Source organism: Andrographis paniculata, unplaced genomic scaffold (assembly GCF_009805555.1).
Source record: "Andrographis paniculata isolate CXL003 unplaced genomic scaffold, ASM980555v1 Contig52END, whole genome shotgun sequence".
In the NCBI taxonomy this organism is placed as follows: domain Eukaryota; kingdom Viridiplantae; phylum Streptophyta; class Magnoliopsida; order Lamiales; family Acanthaceae; genus Andrographis; species Andrographis paniculata.
The window spans coordinates 5,522,528-5,546,638 of record NW_026137587.1 but is presented as its reverse complement, the minus strand read 5'-3'; the positions used below and the strand labels follow the sequence as shown (position 1 = coordinate 5,546,638).

The 24,111-nt window shown below is 39.8% G+C and overlaps 6 protein-coding genes and 1 long non-coding RNA gene across 17 annotated transcripts; 3 read left to right on the top strand and 4 right to left on the bottom strand.

Annotated features, from left to right (window-relative positions):
• Positions 1-251: 251 nt before the first annotated feature.
• Positions 252-3,994, bottom strand: LOC127254048 (receptor-like protein kinase). Its single transcript, XM_051278915.1, has 2 exons — positions 1,012-3,994; positions 252-923 (listed from the first exon to the last, which is right to left on the bottom strand). The coding sequence occupies exons 1-2, from the start codon at positions 3,992-3,994 to the stop codon at positions 562-564; spliced, it is 3,345 nt and encodes a 1,114-aa protein (XP_051134872.1). The 3' UTR covers positions 252-561.
• On the top strand, positions 2,611-4,644 carry LOC127254053 (uncharacterized). The gene is made up of 2 exons (XR_007839403.1): positions 2,611-2,733; positions 2,878-4,644. It is a non-coding gene; the product is annotated as an uncharacterized LOC127254053 (long non-coding RNA).
• LOC127254050 (D-3-phosphoglycerate dehydrogenase 2, chloroplastic-like) lies at positions 4,560-7,464 on the bottom strand. The gene is made up of 5 exons (XM_051278920.1): positions 6,757-7,464; positions 6,058-6,434; positions 5,846-5,956; positions 5,476-5,571; positions 4,560-5,393 (listed from the first exon to the last, which is right to left on the bottom strand). Exons 1-5 carry the CDS (start codon positions 7,400-7,402, stop codon positions 4,722-4,724), a joined length of 1,902 nt encoding a protein of 633 aa, XP_051134877.1. The 5' UTR covers positions 7,403-7,464; the 3' UTR covers positions 4,560-4,721.
• Positions 7,465-7,775: 311 nt separating this feature from the next.
• On the top strand, positions 7,776-10,369 carry LOC127254052 (uncharacterized). 7 transcript variants are annotated; one of them, XR_007839402.1, is made up of 4 exons: positions 7,776-8,195; positions 8,322-8,454; positions 8,582-8,609; positions 9,832-10,369. XR_007839402.1 is itself a non-coding variant. In XM_051278922.1 (3 exons), exons 1-3 carry the CDS (start codon positions 8,255-8,257, stop codon positions 9,881-9,883), a joined length of 318 nt encoding a protein of 105 aa, XP_051134879.1. In that variant the 5' UTR covers positions 8,202-8,254; the 3' UTR covers positions 9,884-10,369. The 7 variants fall into 7 exon arrangements, 1 of the variants encoding a protein (XP_051134879.1); XR_007839398.1 differs by having other exon boundaries at positions 7,785-8,195; positions 8,582-9,666; XR_007839399.1 differs by having other exon boundaries at positions 7,786-8,195; positions 8,582-9,329.
• A 1,866-nt stretch (positions 10,370-12,235) lies between these two features.
• On the top strand, positions 12,236-17,637 carry LOC127254049 (protein STRUBBELIG-RECEPTOR FAMILY 6-like). Of its 4 annotated transcripts, none has more exons than XM_051278918.1 (17): positions 12,236-12,408; positions 13,013-13,118; positions 13,864-13,996; positions 14,084-14,155; positions 14,255-14,320; positions 14,405-14,476; positions 14,597-14,668; positions 14,805-14,876; positions 14,951-15,016; positions 15,104-15,166; positions 15,269-15,570; positions 15,668-15,960; positions 16,135-16,400; positions 16,562-16,694; positions 16,845-16,963; positions 17,044-17,200; positions 17,284-17,637. In XM_051278918.1, exons 2-17 carry the CDS (start codon positions 13,028-13,030, stop codon positions 17,431-17,433), a joined length of 2,127 nt encoding a protein of 708 aa, XP_051134875.1. In that variant the 5' UTR covers positions 12,236-12,408; positions 13,013-13,027; the 3' UTR covers positions 17,434-17,637. The 4 variants fall into 4 exon arrangements, with proteins under 4 accessions (XP_051134875.1, XP_051134874.1, XP_051134873.1 ...); XM_051278917.1 differs by lacking the exon at positions 12,236-12,408 and adding an exon at positions 12,503-12,872; XM_051278916.1 differs by lacking the exon at positions 12,236-12,408 and adding an exon at positions 12,503-12,872 and having other exon boundaries at positions 12,999-13,118.
• On the bottom strand, positions 17,575-21,179 carry LOC127254051 (uncharacterized). Its single transcript, XM_051278921.1, has 8 exons — positions 20,809-21,179; positions 20,190-20,254; positions 19,927-20,025; positions 19,079-19,126; positions 18,594-18,663; positions 18,386-18,457; positions 18,092-18,220; positions 17,575-17,984 (listed from the first exon to the last, which is right to left on the bottom strand). The coding sequence occupies exons 1-8, from the start codon at positions 21,010-21,012 to the stop codon at positions 17,838-17,840; spliced, it is 834 nt and encodes a 277-aa protein (XP_051134878.1). The 5' UTR covers positions 21,013-21,179; the 3' UTR covers positions 17,575-17,837.
• Positions 21,180-21,504: 325 nt separating this feature from the next.
• LOC127254144 (O-fucosyltransferase 36-like) lies at positions 21,505-24,084 on the bottom strand. Of its 2 annotated transcripts, XM_051279059.1 has the most exons (4): positions 23,766-24,084; positions 22,315-23,626; positions 21,968-22,217; positions 21,505-21,880 (listed from the first exon to the last, which is right to left on the bottom strand). In XM_051279059.1, the coding sequence occupies exons 2-4, from the start codon at positions 23,589-23,591 to the stop codon at positions 21,704-21,706; spliced, it is 1,704 nt and encodes a 567-aa protein (XP_051135016.1). In that variant the 5' UTR covers positions 23,592-23,626; positions 23,766-24,084; the 3' UTR covers positions 21,505-21,703. The 2 variants fall into 2 exon arrangements, with proteins under 2 accessions (XP_051135016.1, XP_051135015.1); XM_051279058.1 differs by having other exon boundaries at positions 22,315-24,084.
• Between the last annotated feature and the right edge of the window lie 27 nt (positions 24,085-24,111).

Here is a 24,111-nt window from a genome sequence, read left to right as displayed (position 1 = left end):
TGTTGTGTACTATTATGTAATATTTGCTAATTTAGACTCTTAGTTTTAATGATATGAATAAATATTTTTTACTATGTATATATATTATGTATTTGAAAATTTTGTTAATAAAATTTGTAATTTTAAAATTAAAATTTAAAAATTTTAGACTGATTATACATGTTAGATTAGATTGACCCGATTAATTAAAAATCCAGATAAAGTCACGAATATCAACCCATTTTTAATTAAATGGATTAAATCCAGATCAAATACTTTTTAATCGGTTTATAACTGGCTCGAACCTGTACTAAAGGCAATGACCTGATTCATTTGCCGGCCTGGCATTTGATTTTATTTTTATTTTTAAAATTAATCATATTAACTTCATACTATAAAAATAATTACTTCCTTCCGTCATTCAAAAAAAAAAAAATCACTACAGCTTCAGCTTACCTGGTACAGCTTTTACTGTTTACAACCTGCTGACATTTTCTTGATCTAACCTGTCAACTTATCTAATGTAATTTTACCCGACGATGATGATGACCAAAATTAGTGAGTTTGGTGGTGCATGCTTAATTATTTGCCTCTGGTTCGAGCTCTGGCCTGTGTCTGTCTAAGTCGATTCACAACATCTCTCATGGATGGCCTTCTGGTGGGGTCCTTTTCAGTGCACCACAATGCCAACACTACAACGTCCTTGGCTTGCTCCTTGATGCTGCTGCTGCAGCTCGAATCTATAAATTCATCCACAAGCTTTGAATCCACAATCGCCTCAATGTCCTCAGTTTCCTGCCACACAGATCTAACCCACTCCACCATATCCACTGAACCCCCAAACAATGGATCACACAATGATTTTCTCGTCATCACTTCCAACACAACTACTCCATAAGCATACACATCGCTCTCCTTGCTGCTTCTCGTAGAAAATGCCTTCTCTGCAACAATCAGGTCATGTTCGTTCTCAGGTTAGTAGCTAAACTTATTGATTGATTGAACACAATCAGATCGTATGTATATATATACCTGGAGCCATGTACCCAATGGTGCCATGAACCCTACTGGATTGTGTTACTGAAGAAACGGCGGACTCATCCAGGAGCTTGGCGATTCCGAAATCTGAAATGTGAGGCTCCATTTCTGAATCCAGTAATATGTTCATTGGCTTGATGTCGCGGTGGATGATCACAGGGTCGCAGTCGAAATGGAGATATGATAGTCCCTCTGCAGTCCCCAGCACAATTTTGAACCTCACGTCCCATTCGAGGAGAGGTGGAGGACGTGTCTTGTGTAGAACATCATGAAGGCTTCCATTCGGCATGTAGTTGTACAGAATTAGACCATGCTCCTTTCTCAACCAAAAGTCCTCCAGTTTAATCAAATTCCGATGCCTAACCTTGCCAATGGTCTGTATTTCTCGGACCAAACTCGTCCTTCCTCCATCGTACCCGAAAAAGTCAAGCTTCTTCAGAGCATAAACTTTACTTGGCTCCAATGTCACTTTGTATACTACCCCATGAGCTCCCCTCCCAATGATGTACCGATCATTTAAGTTCTCAGTCGCTTCAATAACTTGGTTGAGCAGCGAAGATGTGCCTTCCTCCACGGAGACTAACATGTTCTTCTGCTCGTGGCTTTTCCACCTTGAAAAGAAGTAACAAATTCCCAACCCCAGAATAACAACTGCAAGGAAAGATCCACAGACAACTACTGCAACGATTATGTGTTTGAGGCCTCTTTTTCCGGGTGTCTGATTACAGAGCTTGAAGGTGTTGTTGCCCTGACACATTGCCTCGCCTGATGAACGACAATTGATGCACAGGTCTCCGTTTCCAACGAAGGATGAAGGATTCAACCTTACAAATTTCATTAGGGCTGCTGGCACAGGACCAGCAAAAGCATTGAAAGAAACATTGACCTTAGTTAATGCTCGGAGCTCGCCAAAGGCTTCCAAATTCCCTGATAGATTGTTGCAGCATATGTCAATCTGCTCCAGCAATTTTAGATTCTTGACTTCAGATGGAACATGACCAGTCAGCCTATTATTGCTGAGGTTCAACGATCTCAGACTCTGCGCTTCGGCTTCAAGCCCTATTGAAGGAGGTATAGATCCTCCAAACTGATTTCCACCAAGATTCAAAGATGAGAGCTTTCCAAGCTGAAACAAATGTCTAGGGACACCTCCTCCAAAGTGGTTTCCGCTAAGATCCAAATCCGACAACTCCATCAAGCTTCTCAAGCTGGATGGGATTTCGCCATTTAATAAATTGTGACTCACATCAAGCTTCAACAATCTGTAACACCGTGATAAATTTGCCGGCAGCACGCCTTCCAGACCATTGCTTGACAGATTCAAGGACTCAAGATATGCTAGATTTCCCATCTCATAAGGTATATGACCAGTGAACTTATTGAGGGACAAGTCTACAAAGGTAATGTTAGAGAGCTTTCCTAAGCTTGGCGGAATCGATCCACTAATGCTGTTGCTGCTAAGGTCCATGAACAAAAGGTTTGGATTTTCTGTAAATTCTGGAAGGTTACCTGATAAATTATTCTGTCTAAGAATCAATCTTGTCAAAGAAGAGCAACTCCCTATATCAGAAGGAATGCTTCCTTGAAATTGATTGTAGCCCAAGAGCAACCTGCACATTTGTTTTCTGAAGCAAAGGGTTGAAGGTAGGGGGCCACTAAACTTGTTTCTCGTCAAATCCAACAACATTAGGCTACTGTTTATGCCCAATCCTTGAGGTATCACCCCTGTAAATCCATTTTCAAACAAGGAAATGTTTCTTAATTGCTTTAGCTCTGTAATTTCATTGGGTAGCTCACCAACAAGATTGTTCTGATAAACAATAACATGTTGAAGACTCTGAATCTTCCATATGCTTACAGGGATTTCTCCACTCAAATGGTTGGTAAAAAGCATGAGGATCTGCAGCTGCGTGAGGAACCCTAATTCACTTGGAATCTCACCCTCCAGCTGGTTATCATAAATCTCCAGATCAATCAAAGCCCTGCAATTTCCCAACTCCGGTGGGATTGTTCCAGACAGATGATTCTCAGAAAGGTATAGAAGGTTTAGGTTAGCGAGCTTCCCTAGAGAAGCAGGGATTTCACCACTCAATCCACAATTAACAGCAGCGAGGTTAGTTAAGCTACTGCAGTTTCCCAATTCCGGTGGAATACCGCCGGTGAATTGATTGTCGGATAAGATGAGATAGAGCAACTCTCGGCAATTACCCAAACCCGAAGGAATCCTCCCAGTCAGATTGTTATCATTGACGTACAAATAAACAAGCTCCTCGAGATTGTTCAGGCTGTCTGGTAATGTACCTTGTAAGAAATTGTTGTTCAGGTAAAGTTCTTGCAACGAACTGCAGTTTCCGATGGTGGACGGAACAGTTCCCGATAGCTGATTGTTGTACAGAAACAAAAATTCCAGGCGAGTCGCGTTCCCAATGCTGGATGGAATTGAGCCATTGAGATTGTTGTTGTTGAGATAAATTGTGCTCAATATTGGAGCTCGAAACAATGATTCAGGAATTTCACCCCCAAGAGAATTTCCCCAGAGACTCAAGTACTCGAGCTTTGGTAAATCCCCAAAACTTTCTGGAATCCTTCCAGCAAAGCTGTTGTATGATAGCTCCACCGACTGAAGAAGACTACAGTCGCCGAGCTCCTTCGGAATTGAACCAGAGAAACTGTTGTAGCTCAAATCAACAGATTTCAGGTGCTTTATGTATGCAATTTCTGGCCCCAATTGACCTGAAATTCCGAACCCCGACAAGTTGAAAGCAACCACGACGTCATGGTTGTTACAGTGCACTCCAATCCACGAACAAGGAGTGGAATCAGAAGCGTTCCAACTTAAATTGATGGATGAAGGAACCTTATCCCAGTGCCTAAGGAGCGACAAGAGCGCTGCGCCATCCAAGCTCAGAGCAGATACGAGCAATGTCGAATTAGGAAGCAAGAGAAGCAGCAAGAAACAGCTCAGAGCAATTTTCATGTCGATAATGCAACTAACCGAGCGCTAGCCTAATTTTCTTGAGAAAAAACCTCAATTCTCATGAGGAAGAAGATGATTAGCTGAAAAGGGTTTTGCCGCCTCGGACTACATGCCAGCACAAAACAGTACTGAGCAAAAGTGACAGGAATTTATGAGTCATAGTGTGAAAACTGACGACAATCAGCTTTAATGAACCAGGCACAACTGCATTTTTATAATGATTTGCAGCAGGTGTTCATATACATTGCTGGCATGGCAATGGCTGATAGACAAATTTCAACGCGGTCACACGTCAATTCTAGCTAACTGTGACGGCGACTTCGCTCCTACTGATTTTAGAGATGCCATGGAAGAAGTGGAAGTTAGTTGAAGTGGAGGTTGGGTGGGCTTGTGGTGATTTTAGCCTTTAGGCAATCTTCCTCCATTGAAATAATATATAATTCTTTGACCTCCTTTTTACCTGTGGCTGCTGTGAAGTGCTTCTTTAATCATTCCTGCCTACCATGGCCTCTGCTACTTTAGAGCATTCACATTGCAGACATAAACCTGGTGGGATCTAAAGAAATCAAGCACGAACACATCACCACATACAATTATAGGAAGCATTACCTTGTTCTACAGATCATCCCCAAATGATAGGAAAATAATAATCAACTGAGAACAGCACAAACAGCCGCTGCCTAGCTTATTTCATCAGGTCACAAAAACACCAAACTCCATAGTTCTGCTAAAGCTTAAGGAACACAAACTCTTCAACTGCAGACACCCCTCCAATCTTGGCAAGAGTCTCCTTGTCGGGCTCTTCATCGACCCCAATTGCCATGATAGCCTTGGTACGCTTCACACTCCTCCCCACGCTCATAAAGCTTACGTTGACGTTATTCTCGCCGAGGATGTTCCCAACCTGGCCAATCATTCCTGGCTGATCCACCTGCCGGCAGAGTATGAGGTTTCCCTCCAGGCTCACGTCAACGCTAAAGCCTCCGACGAGTGTCAGGTGAGGTACTCCAAACTTCACTTTCCCGGCAATGCTGATGTTTCCGTTGTCCAACAGGGCACTGGCGAATTTTGATTCGACATTGCTTATCTGAACCTGGATTGAGTCAATAGGGGCGTCCTTGGATGAGACCATTGTGATCCTTTCCTCACTGATGCGAATCCCTTTCTGCTTGGCGGTGAAGTCTGCATTGACAAGGTTAATGTGGGCATCTGAGATCGGCTCGATGATGCCCTTTGTTACCATGGCCCTCAGAAGCCTGGTATCCAAGTTTTCTGGATCCCGAGATGAATTGTAGACAACCTTAACGGATTGGATTCCACTTCCTCCGGCTACCAGTTGTACAGCCAGCCTACCGAGCTTCTCAGCTAGGGATACGTAAGGTGCTAATTCAGATAAAACCTGGTCACAGCTCCATTCGTTAGTATAGTATAGCGCAAGTAAAATGTATCAAAGGGATTGGTAAGCCTAAATTGAGTTTCACCTCCGGAGGAACCATTGGAGCATTGACCGCAGTTGCAGAGAGCTCCCCCCTCAGTGCACCAACAACAGCCTCTGCTATTTCAACTGCAACTCCTTCCTGAAATGGCAGGCATGCATAGATTAATAGGACTCGAGAAAAGATTCGAAATTTCAAGGTTAAAATGCAATTATCAAGATGCAAATGTTCGAATTATAATAAAAGCAGTACTGATTAAGCTATCATTATTTTCTATAGGTTGCTTTGCGCCGTTCCACTGCATTACACTAAATTATGTGCCTTGTTTATTCTTGATGAAATAGTAATACGCCAATCCTCAGAATTGTAAATCTCAAACATAACATTAACAACAGTGTGCAAGATTATTTCATACCTGTGCTTCCCTTGTGCTGGCCCCAAGATGCGGCGTAACTGTAACATTCTCATGTTGAACTAGTTTGCTATCTTTGGCTGGGGGCTCCTCTGTGAACACATCAAGGGCAGCCTACAAACACGTCGAGGGGAAAATAAACAAGTGACTCAGTTCTGATTGCAAGACATATTTATGTATCTGGCAACACATACATATATTATTTTAGATCATACCTGGGCAACTGTTCCATTGTCTAGCGCCCTTACTAAAGCATCTTCATCTATAACGCCACCACGAGCAACATTGATTAGGCGAACTCCCTTCTTCATCTTTGCAAATGTTGCATCATTGAATACCTTGTTCGTCGTAGAAGTAAGAGGCATGTGTAGCGAAACAAACTCCGCTGTAGAGATGGCCTGATCGAAAGATACCAAGTCAACACCAATAGCTCGTGCTCTGTCAGCAGGAGCATAGGGATCATGGGCAATGACTTTCATTCCAAGCCCTTTGGCACGTCTTGCAACCTCAGAACCAACTTTACCAAATCCCATGACAGCCAATGTCTTCCCAACAAGAGAGACACCAACATATTTATTGCGTTGCCATTTTCCTGCAGAAAGCATTTGGAGTAAATACCTTAATAATATGTGGTCGGGTTGTTCTACAGCTATGCAGATTTGCTGGAATTTAAATCTGGAAAGCTTTCTGATGCAAATCATGGAAACAGAACAAAAAAGATTTACCTATCATATTACATTAACTAAGACTTGAGAAAGATCCTGACTTTTTCATGAAAAGGTTTGACAGCAGAAAAAAACATAACCCAAATTCTGCTCAACTCGAGCAATGTTTTGATCTGAGCACAAAGCACAAAGGTGCATATATACATATATATATATATGATATGAAATTTTATGTAGTTGATTACATACCAGCTTTTACAGAAGCATCAGCCTGAGCAACATTCCTGGCCATAGAAGCAAGGAGGGCAATCCCATGCTCTGCGGCGGCAATGGTGTTCGCCGTGGGAGCGTTCACCACTAAACAGCCGAACTCGGTGGCCGCCTGCAGATCCACGTTATCAATCCCAACTCCGGCGCGTCCGACCACCTTGAGCCTCCCCTTGGCCGACTCGAACACCTGGCGAGTGACCTTGGTGCCGCTCCGCACGATCAGCGCGTCGCACTGGGAAACCTTATCGCAGAGTTCCTCCTGCGACAAATTATACAAGCACTCGACAGTTCCGAAGCTCCGGAGCAAGTCAAGGCCAGCTTCTCCGAGTTTCTCGGAGACGAGAATGGTGGGGCCGGAGGATCTGTGGAGGGAAGATGGATCTGGGGAATTGGAGAGGGAATGGGATTGATGGAGAGTCTCGACCGCATTGGAAACGGTAGAAGGCGTGCGGGGATTGGAAATCCGGAACTGAGAGGAGAGAAAGGGGAGTTTGTACTTGTGATTGTGGAGGGAAAGTGAGGACTGTGAGAAGGAAAGATGGGCGCTTTGAAGCGATTGGTGATGGTGGGGATGATTGTTGTTGGTGGCAGAAATGGAGGAGGACGCGGCGGCGGCGGCAGCCATGGGAGATCGGGTTTTCCTTACTGTTTTTTTTTTTTTTTTTTTTTTTCTGGACTCAGTTATATTGGGAGTGGAGAGATTGGATCGAATCTAAATAGAAAGAACCCCAAGAAGGAAGGAAGGTGAGAGGCAGACAGCGCCCAGAGATATTTTACCAATTTTCCACACCAAACCCCAACAGTCCTAGTCACAGTCACAGTCACAGTTCAGTGCATTCTTTCATTCAATCACACATGTTTTACAAATGTTGTCGACGGATTCGACCACATTTTTTTTCAAGATTCCATTTTTATTTTTTAATTGCCAACCAATCAATGTGTTGAACGAACGTGGGGTGTTGATTGTATTTGATGGGTGGGATCTGGTTCGATTTCAATTATGAAATCAAATACAACGAAGCGTATAAAAAAGGAAAGATGCTGCGAGGTCGGCGCTCCGCTCGTAGTCGGGTCGTGGCATTCTCTGCCTCTGTCCGAAAGGGAAAATATCTGCGTTCTTTATTGCTTGTTGCCAACGGTTCCGATTCGGATGCTAATTTGGTGCGAATTAATTCTATTATTGATGTTGCCCAACAATTCATCTTCTTGGATTGTCAAGCATTTGTCGTCGCCCGAAGAATGAGAATGATTGTCGGTTGTTTTTTTGTGAGGCTGGCACTGTCATCGGCACATCGTGGGCCTTATAAAAGGTGATGTTATGGCTGACTTCTGGGCTTCGTCTTGTTTGCCAGTCCATTTCCAAGAATGATTATTGATTAATGCCTGCCTGAGAGTGGATTGAGAACCCTTCTTGTTCCGTAAGAAACCCATTTCCCCATTTCCACAATAGACCTTTATTCACGCTCTATGATGATAAATGATAATGCAACTGTATCATTGGGCTTATGTGCCCATTTTCATTTTTATTGGCTCCTTATTGATAGGCTTCCGTAAATTCGAGTTTCTGCTGGCCAATCTGAAGAAAATTCGCGAAGAAGAAGAAGGGAAATTCTTTGAAAAAGTGACAAAGAAGTTAAACCTATCTGTCATGCGGAAACGAAAATGGGATTTCTATTGGTACGGTGAAATCTTTTTGATTCTATATATGTTTTCATAATTTTCCATGCCTTTCCTGCTTTCTTAATAACTGGAATCTTCATATACAGTCCAACCAATTCATCATCTCTATTACTGCTGAATGTAGGAGGAGGGGCTGAGTGCAGGCCCACGCGGTGAGTCGAGGTTTTTGCCCTTATGAACAGATTTTTGACACCATGCTTCATGAGCTTCGTCACAACGAATTTGATCTTCAAAGTACTGATTTTTACAACCTTAACATATTGATGAATTACGATGTGATAGATAATCAATCATGGTTTCAAGCATCAAAGCGGGATTCAAACTGCATCTTTATTTTTAAACCTTAATGTTGTCAGTTAGTGGCATGAAAATGTTCAATATGACTGTCAGCATTTGCCCATATTGTGAAAACAGCAACTGTTTCTTTCTGGGGCTTGCATGGGCAAGGGCGGAAGAGGCATTCGCTTAAGGCCTGCTGCAAATAAAGGGCTCATGTACATATATTATACATGTGTGTATGAATATAATAATAGTGTAATTATGAATCTTTTAATATTGTTAGTAAGAACAAACTCAGGTCCTACATAGTAAAAATAAAGAAAAAAATCTTTGGTTATAAGTTGGCACCTATATTCCCACAGTATGAGGCCTTCTGGGTAAGTTAAAAAAATTAAGAGATTTGTGTCTTGCCTTTTCTCGTTTGCATTGAGTAGGGTTCTCCAAATTTTGGCCGTGAAGACCTCTCTATGGTGAGAGAATTGAGAGAAGGTTTTTTCTTAGGATATTTATATATCTCTGAGAAGTTTTTCTGTGCTTTTCAAGTTTAAATGAGTGTTGGTGAAACGATCCATCCAGCCCTGGGACAATCATAGGTTAGTATGCCTATTTTTAATTAGACAATAGCTTTGCATTGTTGTTGTGGTTCTTCCGAAACAATATCAGTTTCAGTGCATTAGGTATTAGCTAAGGTTTTGGGCAGATGTTTGTAGTGTTTTTGTATACTTGGTGAAGTTACAATGAATATGGTTGAATTGAGATTCTCTAAATATGGGTCATAGATTGAGCTGGAAAAATAAGTTTCTCATTTTGTATTTTCATTCTCTGTTCGTATTATTGTTGTTACAAAAATTATTTATGCCATAAATTTTCCTTTTTGTCTATCAACGGTTGAATTGTTCCACTGGTTGCTCCCAACAACATAGCAATGAGGTCAGTTGGGTGTCAATATATTTGCACATACTATAATAATGTTATTGAAAGAAAAGAGAATGGAATTCTCTTCTCCCTTATGAGGAACTCATATCTCTTTTTTATACTTGACCTTTTATGGATGCTTTTGCTCATAACTTAAGTTTCATTCTTCATCCTACACAGATGGATATTACGTTGCAGCTGTTCACTTGTAGGCGATACAACTAGAATGTAAAATGGAAGTACTAGAAATCAAAATGAACACACACACACACGAAAGATGAGAGTTTGGTGACTGGTTCAGCTTTGGCCTCGTAACATAATATAATGAAGCCGACGATGAGCTCTGACATAGATCCATCTTGTATAGAGGATTGGTTTTGTTTGGAAATGGAAGCTATCATGTCAGCTAGTTTGGAGGACCATTCAATCTTTGTTACTTCACTTTGTTGCTCTGTAGAATAGGAGTTGAAGGACATTCCAATATTGAAAGCAAGCTATAAGCTGCTGCAGCTATGCAGAGACAAGTGATCAATGACTGATGAGCAAATGTGTTTTCTTGCCTTGTTTGTGCCTTTTCACACTATTCATTTATTTGTTTGTTTATCTACAGTTGCTTGCTGTCTATCAGTGCTTGTAGTCTGTGTGTATGTGTTGGTGGCCTTGTAATTGCACCAGTGCTGCAAAATGGCTTTTCAAACTGGAATGTTCTGTTTTTAGATATGTGGATTGATTGTGGTAATTTTTTACATTTCTTGATAGGGAAATGATAGTGTAATAAGTCCCTAAACATTTATTTTAGGCTACTTGAAATGAGAAGTTGAGGGTGTTGGGCAAGATCCAACTTGAAGGAAAGAACTTTTCTTCATTAAACCAAATCAATGTTCAATTGTATTATTATTTATTGTCTCCAAACCTTTTCCCTTAAAGCTAAGTCAGCATAGCCATGATTATGACTGTGATTTGGACGTTACATACCGACATGCAAATAATTATTATTATGGTTTTATTTATTTTAATCGTCAATTCCCAATTCCCACGCGGCTGCAGCTAATTCCATCTACCTCAAAAAATTATTTATTCATTTTATTCTGTGCTGGATATCTCATACTGACCATTTCACCACAGAGATGGATGGATTGATGAATATATACACATACATAAATATATGTGACACACAAACACAAACCCTTCTTTTAGATTTTGATTTCTTAGTCGTTATTGTTTAGTTGTCACTTTCATCCTCACCAAACAACTATCTCCATCTCCATTCCTCAACTTTGCTTCTTTCATATATATATAATTTGGTAAGTGTGTCTGCTTGTCAAGCAATTTCTTGTCTTGTGAATACCATCATTCAATTCCCTAAATGATAGAGCAACTTCTCATTAAGCAACTAAGACATGGAAATTTTCCACATTGAATAATAATCTAGAAACAAGATTTTGATTAAGCCTGTAACCCCATAAAAAAAAGGGGGGGGGGGGGGGGGGGGGGGGGGGGGGCTGGGGGAAGAAGAAACACTCAGCTGAATGATTGCATTTTGTCTTGTGTATAAAGGAAAAAATATATAATAAAAGAACATAAAATAGAGAAGCTATTTCTTAAAGAAATCACAAACACCTACCATGCCATGTCCATTTCTGGTCCAACTTATATATATATTATTACGAGTGATGAAATAGATGCAGAGGTGGGTTGGTGTCATTTTCTATTCCATTTTTTTTTTTATTTTATTTTTAATCAAAGTGCCACCGAGCAACAACCTTGATAGTTGTTTTGTCCTAATGGCAATTATTCAACCACCGAAGGGATGATACAGTTGAGAGGAAGAAGAGACAGGAAATTGATTTAATTATGTAATAGGTTTGTATATATTTGAAAGCGGTGCAAATACAAATGGAAGTGATAATGCATTACAATTTATGTAATGATGTAATGAAATTATTGATTATTCATTCAACGATCTCTTTCTATAGCCATTCTATTCTATATTTGGATGCCAACTGCAAACAGCCAATGTATGAATGTAGGTGAATCTTGACTCCAACTTTTAACTCTTCAAACTTTAGATAAAAGTGAAAGAAGTCTAATTTGAATAAGTTTTGAATGAATTCTATATGACAAATTCACAGAAGTAGAAATAGCCCTTAAAAAAATGAGTTCGATGTTGACCAAATTTTGCACCAATTTGATGTTAAAAAACATATCTTTACATGATTGCACCAAAAATTTTATAAAGTTCAATGTATTTATTGTATTGAAATGGTATTATTGCTAATCTCAAATAGTGTGAGATGTGGTAAAATTAAGACCATAACTCCATAAGCCATGCCAAAAAGAGATGGGTTGAGATGAGATGTGTGGTGGTGAATTTTTGGAGGCTACAAAAAGCTCACACACATACAGAACAGATACATAAACAGTCAAAAAAGAGAGCTTTGGCTGCGACTCCCGTGACTGAGTGAGTTCTTGGGTGGGTTCTTCTTCTCACTCCTACAACGGCTCAAAAATGGATGGGGCCAGCCAGGTACAGTGAACAAAACAAAATTCAACTCTTTACGAGAATGAAATGTCGAAAGCAGCAATCATGGTGTGAAAGCTACAGCTACCTCACTTCCCTCCCTCTCAAAAACCCAACCATTTGATTTAATTTTTAGTTTCTTCGATCCAGGTATCTTTTTCATAAATCCAGAAATAAGAAAGAAAGAAAGGGATAAGGATTTTCCTTGCGTCAAAAGCGCGTTCATCAATTCACAGGTGAGGTGGGGTGATGTGATCTCCTCTATTATCACGGTGTTATTCTGATAAAGTTAATAATAAAAGATCTAATGAAATCGAAATGTTGAAAGGAGAGTATATAGAGAGAGAAAGAGGGCTCACCACTCACCGCTCTTGCTGTCTACACTGCATACATAAATTAAAATAATAAATCATAAATGCCACTATTACTTGTTACCAGTGTGTAAGAGAATTTTATTAAGGCGTGTTAAAACAGAGGAGAGGAGTGAGAGAGAGAGAGAGAAAGCAAGAGAGAGAGAGAGAGGGAGAGAGGAGAGAGGAATTCTGTGGCGTTGGATTCTTCTAGCAGATCGTGCCTGCCAGCTTTTGTGAGAGAATATGGATACGCAGGAAGTGTTGAATATAGATATATAAAAATTCTTGAGATTTCATTTTAACTATTTATCATTCCGATCGGAAAAATAGAAAATTAGGCCAGAAAGGTGAGAAAAAGGGCAGGGCTGTCTGCCTGAGCATTCAAAAAGATAAGGCCTTTTGTTTGTTTTGTGTTGTTTCCCTCTGCTTGGTTTTTCTTCCACTTTTTTCCTTTGTTTTTCCTGCTTCAATAGTTGGGGTTGAACAGTTAGGGGAAAACGAGATGAGGGCGGTGGAGACGGCGTCGGCGGCGGCGGTGCTGCTGCTTCTGGCCATTCTGAGCTTCACCTTTGCAGAAACAGATCCAACTGATGGTCAGCCCTCTCACTTGTTATCCTCATGCTCCCACCCTATTCATTTTTCCTTAATCACTTTCTTCTATTGTGTTTGGGGAGTGATTCTTTATGTAAATGGATTGATAGATATTTCTCTTTCGACTACTAGGAATGACACTTTGGTTGGTTTTGAGTATGTGTGCAGTAAGTTGGGGGAGGGGGGGGGGGGGGGGTTAGAGTTTCTTCTTGCATTGATTTATGTTGGAAACAAGAAATTTGTAGATGAGCTGTGTTGTGTTTGGATCGTTTGATGAATGTATAAATGCGAATTCTTGTTTTGATTTAGATCAATCGACATGCGTTTTGTTGTTGGAATGTTTTGTTTGTTCTGCTTTGTCTTCAGAGTTATTTATTTAAGACAGTTGAATTTCATTGGGGAGATCTTCGGGGCAGTCAAACTTTGATATATGAATTTTTTATGTTCTGGAATTATTCTCCCCTTAGGAATGATGTTTACTGCCATTGTTAGCTACTGTATTTTCTCATGCTTATTATCATCCGTATCTCTTGTTTGTCATTTGCCTTATTCTTCATTGGAATGTCCTTTTACTGTAGCAACCTTGCCTGTTGCCATTGATCATCATTGCAAGTACTGAAACTTGATTTGTTATTGCATTAGATCCTTCAATAAACACACAATGGTATCATATCGATATGGATAAAACATATGATTGCCGAACTGAGTAATTCAATTTCTAAGAGATTTTACTTGATGGATATACAGCCTCTACACTCAACAAGTTGTATACAACTTTGAATTCTCCTCAGCAACTTACCAATTGGAAGGCAAATGGTGGTGATCCATGTAAGGAGTCTTGGAAGGGAATTTCCTGCTCAGGTTCAAAAGTGACAGAGATGTAATATGATATGGACTCTTCATGGTATTCTCTCTATTTGAGCATTTCGTGGAATCTGATTTCCAGTTTTATGTTTGTTTTTCTCAGAAGGATTTCTGGACTAGGACTCAGTGGGAACATGGGATACGAGCTAGATAAATTGGCATCCGTCACTACTTTGTAAGAAATACGTTCTCAAGCTCTTCAAGTGCCAATGTTAATTCTGATAACTATCAGCATTTCACCTTATCTTGATGATATCTTGTTGTCTGTTTTCAGTGACATAAGCAACAACAATCTTGGAAATGATCTTCCTTATCAACTTCCTCCACATCTGCAGAGACTGTAAGCTTCCTTCCTTCGAGCGGGATCCATTCATTTTTTAGTTTCCTTCTTTCTTCCTGATCTCACTATTCTCTCACAAAGCAGAAACCTTGCTGGCAATGGCTTCACTGGTTCTCTTCCATACTCCTTATCACTCATGAATTCGTTAACATACCTGTTAGTCATCCTTTGAACTTGTTACTTGATTATACTCTGTCCCAAACCCCAAATACTATAATATATAAAATATCTTGAAAAATTCTTGTCCTGACAAAAAGACACACTTTGCAATGGCAGTAATGTAAGCCACAATCAATTACATGGCCAAGTGACTGTGCAATTCAATTCACTTACCTCTCTCTCCACATTGTAAGGCTGATCTCTTCCTTTACATAGTTCTTATTTCAGATTCTTCATTAAGGTTATCAAGTTCATTTATATTTCTCCGGCCATGGAATTTTCATTCTTGGTTTAATATTTGCTATAATTTTCATATTCACATTAGGGATTTCTCTTTCAACACCATGGAGGGTAATCTCCCTCAGAGCTTCCAGTCCCTGACGAATATACGTGACGTGTAAGTGGGAAGTACACTTTCCCATGTGACTCAACATCCTATTTGAATGTTTGGTAATGGCATTCTTCTTGCAGGTACTTACAAAACAATCATTTCACAGGAACCCTTGATGTTCTTGCGAATCTCCCACTTGACAATTTGTGAGTTCTACTAGAAATTTGCTATGCACAGGACATACTAATTATACTGTACTCTCAAAATTTAGGCACTCTGTTTGCACTTTTCAGGAATGTTGAAAACAATCAATTTACTGGATGGATCCCCGAGCAACTGAAAGGCATAAACCTCCAGTGAGATCTCACAACACAATCTAAATTTCTTCAAAGAAATAATATTTCCTTTAAAGCAAATTCATAATCATTGTCCCTTTTTGCTTTGCTTAACACTGACAGTTCAGCTGGTAATAATTGGAACTCTGGACCTGCACCTCCACCTCCGCCGGGCACTCCTCCAGCAACCAAGCCAAACCGAGATCATAGATCAGGAGGTGGTAGCTCATCAAGTGGTGACAATGGAAGTGGAGGAGGAAAATCTGGCATAGGGGGTGGTGCTATAGCGGGAATCATTATATCCATCTTGGTTGTTGGAGCTATCGTAGCTTTCTTTGTTATAAAGAAACGATCCAGGAAGTCAACAGACATTGAGAAGCATGAAAATCAGCCTTTTGCACCTCTGGCTGCACAAGAAAGCCACGGTACTTGTATTATCCTCACTTGTGATTTCATTTAATTTTTAATTTTTTGAGGTAATTGATAAAATACTGATGTGCTTTACCATGTCTTGTTTCGCAGCTGTAGAGGTTAAACCCGTCCAATCATCATCCACAACCATGACAAAACCTTTTGAAGCTCCTGCTGTGATAAGTCTGAGACCTCCTCCAGTTGATCGTAGTAAATCATTTGATGAAGATGATGTGTCTATGATTCCTGTCGTTCCACCTAAGAAGATCAATAGAGCTCCAATAAATGCAAAGGCTTTTACTGTGGCAGACCTGCAAATAGCTACAGATAGTTTTAATGTTGAAAATCTCATTGGTGAGGGAGCTGTTGGACGCGTTTACAGGGCTCAATTAGATGATGGAAAGGTGCGCTCGTTCTGACTAACTGTCTATGCATTCATTCATGTGTGCAAGCTGTGAAGTTTATCAGAAATTACTTGTACCTTTACACCAACAGTCTAACTAGTTAATAAATTTAGCTATGGAAATTTGTCGTATGTGCGATTTCAACCACCTAATCACCTGGCTTGTGGAACATAGGTTCTTGCTGTGAAGAAAATAAATTCATCTGTACTGTCCAATTCTGAAGATTTTCTGGACATAGTGGCAGAGATATCCAGGTTGAATCATCCAAATGTAACCGAGCTTGTAGGCTATTGTTGTGAGCACGGACAGCATCTCCTTGTTTACGAATTCTACAAAAATGGATCTCTGCACGAATTCCTGCATCTGTCTGATGAATTCAGTAAGCCTTTAACATGGAACAGCCGTGTCAAGATTGCATTGGGAAGTGCAAGAGCACTAGAGTAAGTTAAATGCAAGTTCCCTAGGAATTAATTTTACTTGACGGGGTTGCTTGCCATTTCTGAAATAATTCCTTGTTGAGAATTCCATCTGCTTCTGTATGGTCTTCTTATCAATTTTCTGTTTGAAGTTAGCGACTGGTTTTTATGGCCATCTTTTGCAGGTACCTGCACGAAGTTTGTGAGCCCTCTGTCGTTCACAAAAATTTTAAGTCAGCCAACATTTTACTTGACATGGAGCTCAATCCGCACCTCTCCGACTGTGGGCTAGCTAGCCTTTCCTCTGACCCTGACCAGGTAGGCTGATGAGTATCATGATTTTAACCTACCAACCATGAAAGATGGACATTATATTTAGCTTCTCGTATGGTCTGATCATTTCATGGAAGCAAGGATTGGAGGATTGATATATATATATGTATATATATGTATATTCATCATTTGCAGGCATCTGGTTATAGTGCACCTGAGGTTGCAATGTCTGGTCAATACACCATCAAGAGTGATGTTTACAGCTTTGGGGTTGTGATGTTAGAGCTTCTCACAGGACGCAAACCATTCGATAAGTATGAGAACCAATCCCCTTTCACTTGCACGAGACATGAATAGAATCACCATTGATTGCGATTGTGTTTTCCGTTAACAGTTCAAGGGCAAGATCTGAACAGTCTTTGGTTCGATGGGCGACTCCTCAGCTCCATGACATCGACGCCCTTTCTAAGATGGTTGATCCAGCTCTGAAAGGACTCTACCCTGTCAAGTCTCTTTCTCGTTTCGCGGATGTAATTGCCCTGTGTGTCCAGGTATGCACTCTACTCCATCAAGTCATACTTAGGACTGACCGGTCATAAATACTAATTTGATTCGATTCTCTGGTGAATTACAGCCGGAGCCAGAGTTCAGGCCGCCAATGTCAGAGGTGGTGCAAGCACTGGTTCGGTTGGTGCAGCGAGCAAATATGAGCAAGAGAACATTCGGAAACGAAGGAAGCGCTGGGAGGGCTGGAAGTGGGGATGCTGATGAATACACTCCCTAAATGAATGATAATATGAGCTTGGCTCATGAGTCTGTTTTTCTGTATAATTGACTCAGCTGCTATTGTTGCTGTTGCTACTATTTTTTACCCTTTTCCGGCCAACACCAACCTCTTCCAACTCCCTGCCTGCCTGCCTGTATGTATCATATTATTATTGCAACTTTAGTATTTTTTTATTCTTGATATGGAGAGAGATTGCTTTGAGTCTTGCTGTTCTTCCAAATTGTTGATACTTATATGATGACATCTTTCAGCCCAACTAGTGAGTACAAAATTGTGATCGTCTGCAAGTTATTTTGTTTGTCATATTCTAACTGTTTGAAAGAATAAAAAATCCCCGGAACTGAAAAGCATAGTTTGATGCAGCAGCCTGGAAAGGCACTCAATCTATTTTCTCTTTCTCTCTATAGTGAATTTCTGTATTTGACAACATCAGCAGAGTTCAAATGGAACTTGTTGCAAATCTTGGATATGGCACACTGGCTAAGACCATGCTCCTCTCCATCCACATAGTGCAGAAGCTTCTGCAGTTCTTCAGAGGGTCGGAATACCTGTTTCATATGTAGATTTCATTGTGTCACGACCAATAGGACAATTGGAACCTCATTCCTTGAAACTTTAGTGAGCAAAAGCTGTCAGCAAAGTTGAAGATCCTTACCCATGGAGAAGAAGCAGAACTATCATCACAGCCTTCATCAGAATTATGACACAAACTCTCTCTGGTATCGGCATTTTCAAAAGACTTGTGGGAGGCATCACTAACTAAATGAAGAAGCTTTTCACTTCCCTGCAGTTTCAAATGAGATTAAGATGCACAACGCATGAGTTTTTATAACATTAACATAAAAGGGAATTATCCGTTCCAACAGTTGTCTGCTGAAAATAATACATGACAGATGCTAATTTATTAATGCACTTCTTCAGTTCAATAATAATGTTCAGAAATTCTCGCCTGTGAGGCTCTCCAGTGCGAGTACGTGCGAAACAAGATCCAAAAGAACGGGACGTTAGGCAATGGAAGTACCTGTATATAAACGATCGAATGTTTCACATCAAATTAAATTGAAAAGCTGTGAAGCTTCACATATATGTGCATCGGATAAGGAAAGTACATCATCTTCAAGAGAATTTCAAAAGCCTTTTTGAATACAGATACATACCATGAAAAAAGATGTCAAAGGCAGCAATATGGCTGAACCATAGAAGTATTTCTTGTGGATAACTGAGCCCCTGGTTAACAAATGTTATTCCAACATCATAAATACAAATTTTATTTTATGTTTTGAAATTTAAACATCACAAATATGTTTATCACAAACCACTTATCAAAGCATGATTATGAAAATTGCCTTCTTTTAAAACACATCATAGACCATGGGTTGAGTATCACTTGATATCCAGAGACAGTTCAGGATTTTGCTCATTGATATAAAAGTTGGATCTTGAGCGCCATCACTAGGCACAGCTCAGCTTTTTTGGTTACTTTAATATATCTATATAGTTAGAAGTATAACTGGAACATGCATTCATCATATTCTTGCCTTGGATCCAAATACTTCATGCATAAAAGGTAATGTAGTACAATACATAAACAAAAATACGAATTATCATGATGATAACATATCCCAACTAAGTTATTAATTACCTGAATGCTATATGCCGTAGTCTTCTCCGAACAAGCCGCGGATTTAAACTATGATGTATTGTTGAAAAAACAAAAAAGTTCACCAAAAGAAAAAAGAAAAGAATTAATCTCCAAACAAAAAGGGTTTATAACCTATCCATCTAATAATCAGGGAAATCATTTTTTTTTTTTTTGCCATAGTATTTCCTCTAGGTACCTTAATTGCATGTTAAGAAGAATAGAAGTATAGAGCAACATTAAGGAGTAATGGAGTGCAACAAAATTCCTTCACACAACTTGAAGGCAGTGCTTTCGTTATATTTGGTTATAAAAAACATATTTATAGATGGACAACTTCAACATGAATAATTATTAGAATGTCCACAAATTACTTGGACATTAATATCACTTTGTAACAGAGTATTATATATCAAAATATTTAAGACTTGACTACCAAAATTATAAATTTGAAGAGAAGTCTTGAGGAAAATTAGTTCCATTCTAGTTGAAGATGGAAAGTGTTTCCAGGTCTTGTCTTGAAGAAATGGAAGAGTCAAGCAAGTTGATAGTTTGATATTCTCATCCTCGAAATTAAGCTGAATATTCCACACAGACCCCACAACAAACTTGCATACTCAAGCTAATATCTAGTTCCAATACATTCATTCATATTTCAACCAGAATACTAGACCTTCTTGAAAACAGAAATCTCGTGAACATTGTGATTAACATAAATGTTTAATCATTCAACAAATTGGCATACCTATAGAGGCCGCATGCAAAACATTAGTTTATGGATTATCCGCTTTTCTTTTGGGCAGGAATAACCAGAAATGCATAAGGTCAAACAAAAGATTATATTATATTACCTAGGAGGGTATATGATCTCCACTCCATTAATCTCCTTGGGTATGGATTTGAAGAAAATTTCTGAAGGTTTAACACGTGACAGCAGCTTCAATCCGACTCTACACAAGAAATCATCACTCAAAGTTTCAAGCTTCATTATAACACAAACTTTTTACTATTGTTTTCCCAAAGCATGTAAGATGACAACAAAATTAAATCACAAAGACAACCAAAATGCATATAACAAGGCAAACATAATATATCATTTTTCACAAAACCATACCCATGAATTTTATTCTTCACTGTTCCTTGCGGTGCCTTCTCTAGATTACTCCACGCTTTGTTCATCTAAACATGCAACATGCTATTAAATATATGGACATACACACGCAAAAATAAAATTAAAAAGTGCATTGTAAAGTATATCACTATTAGCTTGAAAAAATATAGCCTTTTTATTGATCCATTCATGCCATCCCAAAACAAGCTTTTATACATTGCTCCGAAACAAGTGAAGTACTGTACATAATAATATAGGCATAAAATGTATAAATATAATTATCTATATATATACATATATCACTGCATGAAAGAGGACAATGGAAAAATGTCATGAACCTTGATGAGCCACTATAAGCATGCACATAACGTCTGCTTAGAGTATGCACAATCTAGTAAAGGATCAATCAACAAGAAGCCCATCATTCAGAAACACTAGAAAACACCGGTGCTCAATACGGTTCTCAAACAACAAGCAACAGAATATGCAATCAATTAAAATTCAATCACCAAGCATTAAAGTAAACGAAACCCAAATTGCATAATATCGTAACAGAGTATATCGTAGAGCGTGATCCTTAGAGAGCATTTTTCCAGTAATAGTCAAAGATGGAAGTTGGGACCTTGTTCGAGACAAAATCGATCACAAGCTCCAGTTTGGAGTAGCGGCTGAGGTCAGAAGAAGAAGAAGAAAATATTTTAGTGGAGAGTTCGTTGAGGGTGGAGGGAGCGTAGGAAGATTGGGCGTCGGGTTTTGAAGGGTCAATTGATCGGCTGAAGCACCAGTTTCTTCCTCTGATCGGAAAGACCACAACTTTAGCCCTCATTTTCTTTCAAAAGTGGGATTCGAATTCGATACTCAAAACCTCCGCGGCACAAAGACGAAATGAGAACAGTCGAGTCGAGGGTATGCATTCACAGCTCCTTCCGATCCTGAGAATGACAAAAAAGGAAGCAGAGCGGCAGCGGCGGGTGTGGTGGCACTCACTCGCCAGCCCATTTCCAATTTTGACTGACACCATGAATAAAATAATTTTCTTTGAAACGGTAAAAATCTTTGTAAATAAATTTATTACATTGTTTTGGGTTGCGTTAAAATTATAGTGTTAAATCTTTTTAACTTTAAAATATTTAAACTGAAATCGAAATAACTCTTGTGAATTGAGTTTTAAATTATCACTATTTACGATTTTCAATATATTCTTGTTTTGGAATAATCCAAAGCTCATGCATATTTCATCCACCATTTCTTCTTTTTTACTCTGGGCCAAGTAGAATGAAATGTAAAGTTGAGCCACTTTCTATTTGCAAAGAGCAGCTCTTATTATTATTATCATTATTATTATTACTATTCTCAAATACAGAGCTGTCACCGTGTGATTTCATCCCTAAAATTATTTGAACACCTTAACAACAATATTTACATTCACCACATTCTAATGGCATAGAACAACAACAACAAATGCAATTATAATGTTTGCATCAACATTGAAAGATTTGGCACTTTGAATGCATCAGTCACTCATCTTCAGCAATAATATTGGGAACTCTTCCCTGGCACAAGTACTCGTCGCACGACGATGCCGATCTCCAATCTTTCCGCAGCCGTAGAATATCCTCAGTAAATGTCGATCCAGAAGATCCAATAAATACCGACGACAAAGCACATATCGTCTTATCCAGCATTGCTTCAACCTTCATGATCAGATCCAAATGTATATTCAAATGTCAGCAAGTTCACAATCAGAGATTCGATTCAAACAACAAAGTAAAAACAAACACCTGAGGATCTTCATCCAGTCTATGTCTGTACAATAAAGCATCCCACTTTTCAGCAGAATTGCGAGATGGTCTTCTAACAATCGATACAGACTTCCCATTCCACGAAACAAGCGACTGCAATAAACCTGTTTCACTTTCTGCAGCATCCGTCGAAAGATAAACTATCGGAGTATTTGCCTTTTCAACCACTTGATTGATACAACCCGCAGCCTGAGGAACAGGGTAAAAACAGCTCGGCCGTTTGGCATTGCTGAAAACCATCGAGATAATTCGGTTAAGGTTAAACATCGCGCATGATATAACAGAATAAGGAGTTACAAGACCTGAAAAGAATGATGTAATAATACCAGAATTTCAAGAAACCATGACGCCGGAAATGAAGGGCTACATAGTCCCTCCCAAGGAATGTCTGAATAAAACGTTGAGCCGTTACCAAAATGAGTCGGCTCGGCTCAATCAAAGTCCTACATTTGTGAGCAATAGGCCCTCCTGGCTGCATAACCCACTCCCTCTCCACATTAGCGAAGAACACATCGCCAATCGCTATTACATCATCATCTGTCGAAAACTTCGCCAACACATCCTTGGCTGTCCTCACCTTCGGATGTTTGACATCTTCTTTCCAGACAGCAGTAATCTTGCCCACAGAGAGCCCCAAACTCTTCAATTTCTTGACATGGCTGTCATCTATAAAGCACGGCTGTGGTAACGAGAAATAGCACATAAACTTGTCGATGTGCAAATGATGCTTCCTATTCTCAGCAAACTCGTCGAATGTCACCACAACTTTCCTCCCTACACACTTGTTAATGTGATCAATATCTAAAACTCGATGAAACTCGTAATCTACTTTCGGACTAGGTATCACCAAGATTCGATCAAACAATGCAGCAAAGAACATATGCTTCTCCAAACAGATCAGGTGGTTCGACATTTGTCCTGATAAACAAATTGTGAATAGATACTTGTTTGATTTGGGCTTCCACTCCATTGTTCTTCTCTGTGAAAACTTGGGATCAGCCTTCCTACATCTGCTGTTCCAACCTGAAAAACTCACATTTGAATCGAGAGACACATCACCACTCTCGTGGGAGGAGAGTAGAGAGCCTTGGATCTGCTCATTCAATGAAATTTGCCTAGCAACTCGTGCTTGCAAATCTGCCAATGTTGAAGAAGAAAGTGAATGAAGCCCATCGCCATTGGAAGAAGAAGAAGTATTGGTCAAATTAGCACTATCATTTATCAGAGTAGAATTTTTCAGCATCTTCAAAAGCTCAAGCTCCTGCTGCTTGAGCAAATACAGCGCCCGCAGCTCTGCTTCGCGCATTCGATTAATTGATGGATTGTTGCTATCTTCGACATCTCTGGGCACTGGCAAACGAATCTGGAACAAATTCTTCGCGTCGGTGGTGAAATAGAGCAGTAAAATTACCATAGGCAGAAAAATCGTTAACAGATACACCTTGTTGAATCTGCGGACGCGGCTCCTGAAGTCATCGGCAATTTGGAAGGCAAAGGGGCTGCGGTGGTTGGGGGACTTGACGGCGTCGTTGGGTCTGGCATTTTGGGGAATCAGATTCTCGTGATCCCCCTCTTCGTCAGATGACTCTCTGTCCGTCATCATCGGCAGCCTTCCCTTCCGCTCACATTAGCATAGAACTGAAGAAGTGGGCATGGAGAAAAAAAAAAAAGAAGCTTGCTGAGTGGGGTTGGTTTCAGAAATGGCGATTAGGGTTTTGTGGGGGTGAGTGAAAGAGGAGAATAAAAAGTGTAAGAGCAAAGGAAAGAGATTCCACACCAAACCAATAATAAAAGAAAGGAACACTAGAAGAACAAATGCTCCATCTTCGATCCTTCTTCCTAATTCTAATTCCATTGGATTATGATCATCGGAGACGAAGACAGTCAGTCAGTGGACAGCGACGCTGCACCGAAGCAGCCAAGCCAACTCAAATGGATCGGACCCATAGATTGATTACTTAACAATGGATGACTTGACCTAACTTGACTCAGTCGGGGTGGGGCTGGGTTCGAGTCTTGTGGTTCTTTGATATCTAACACGTCTGTCTGTCCGTCTTCCTTATTATCCTCGAAGACAAACATCTGGCACAAGATTGCAGCGGCCACGTAGCAGCAGCAGAAGC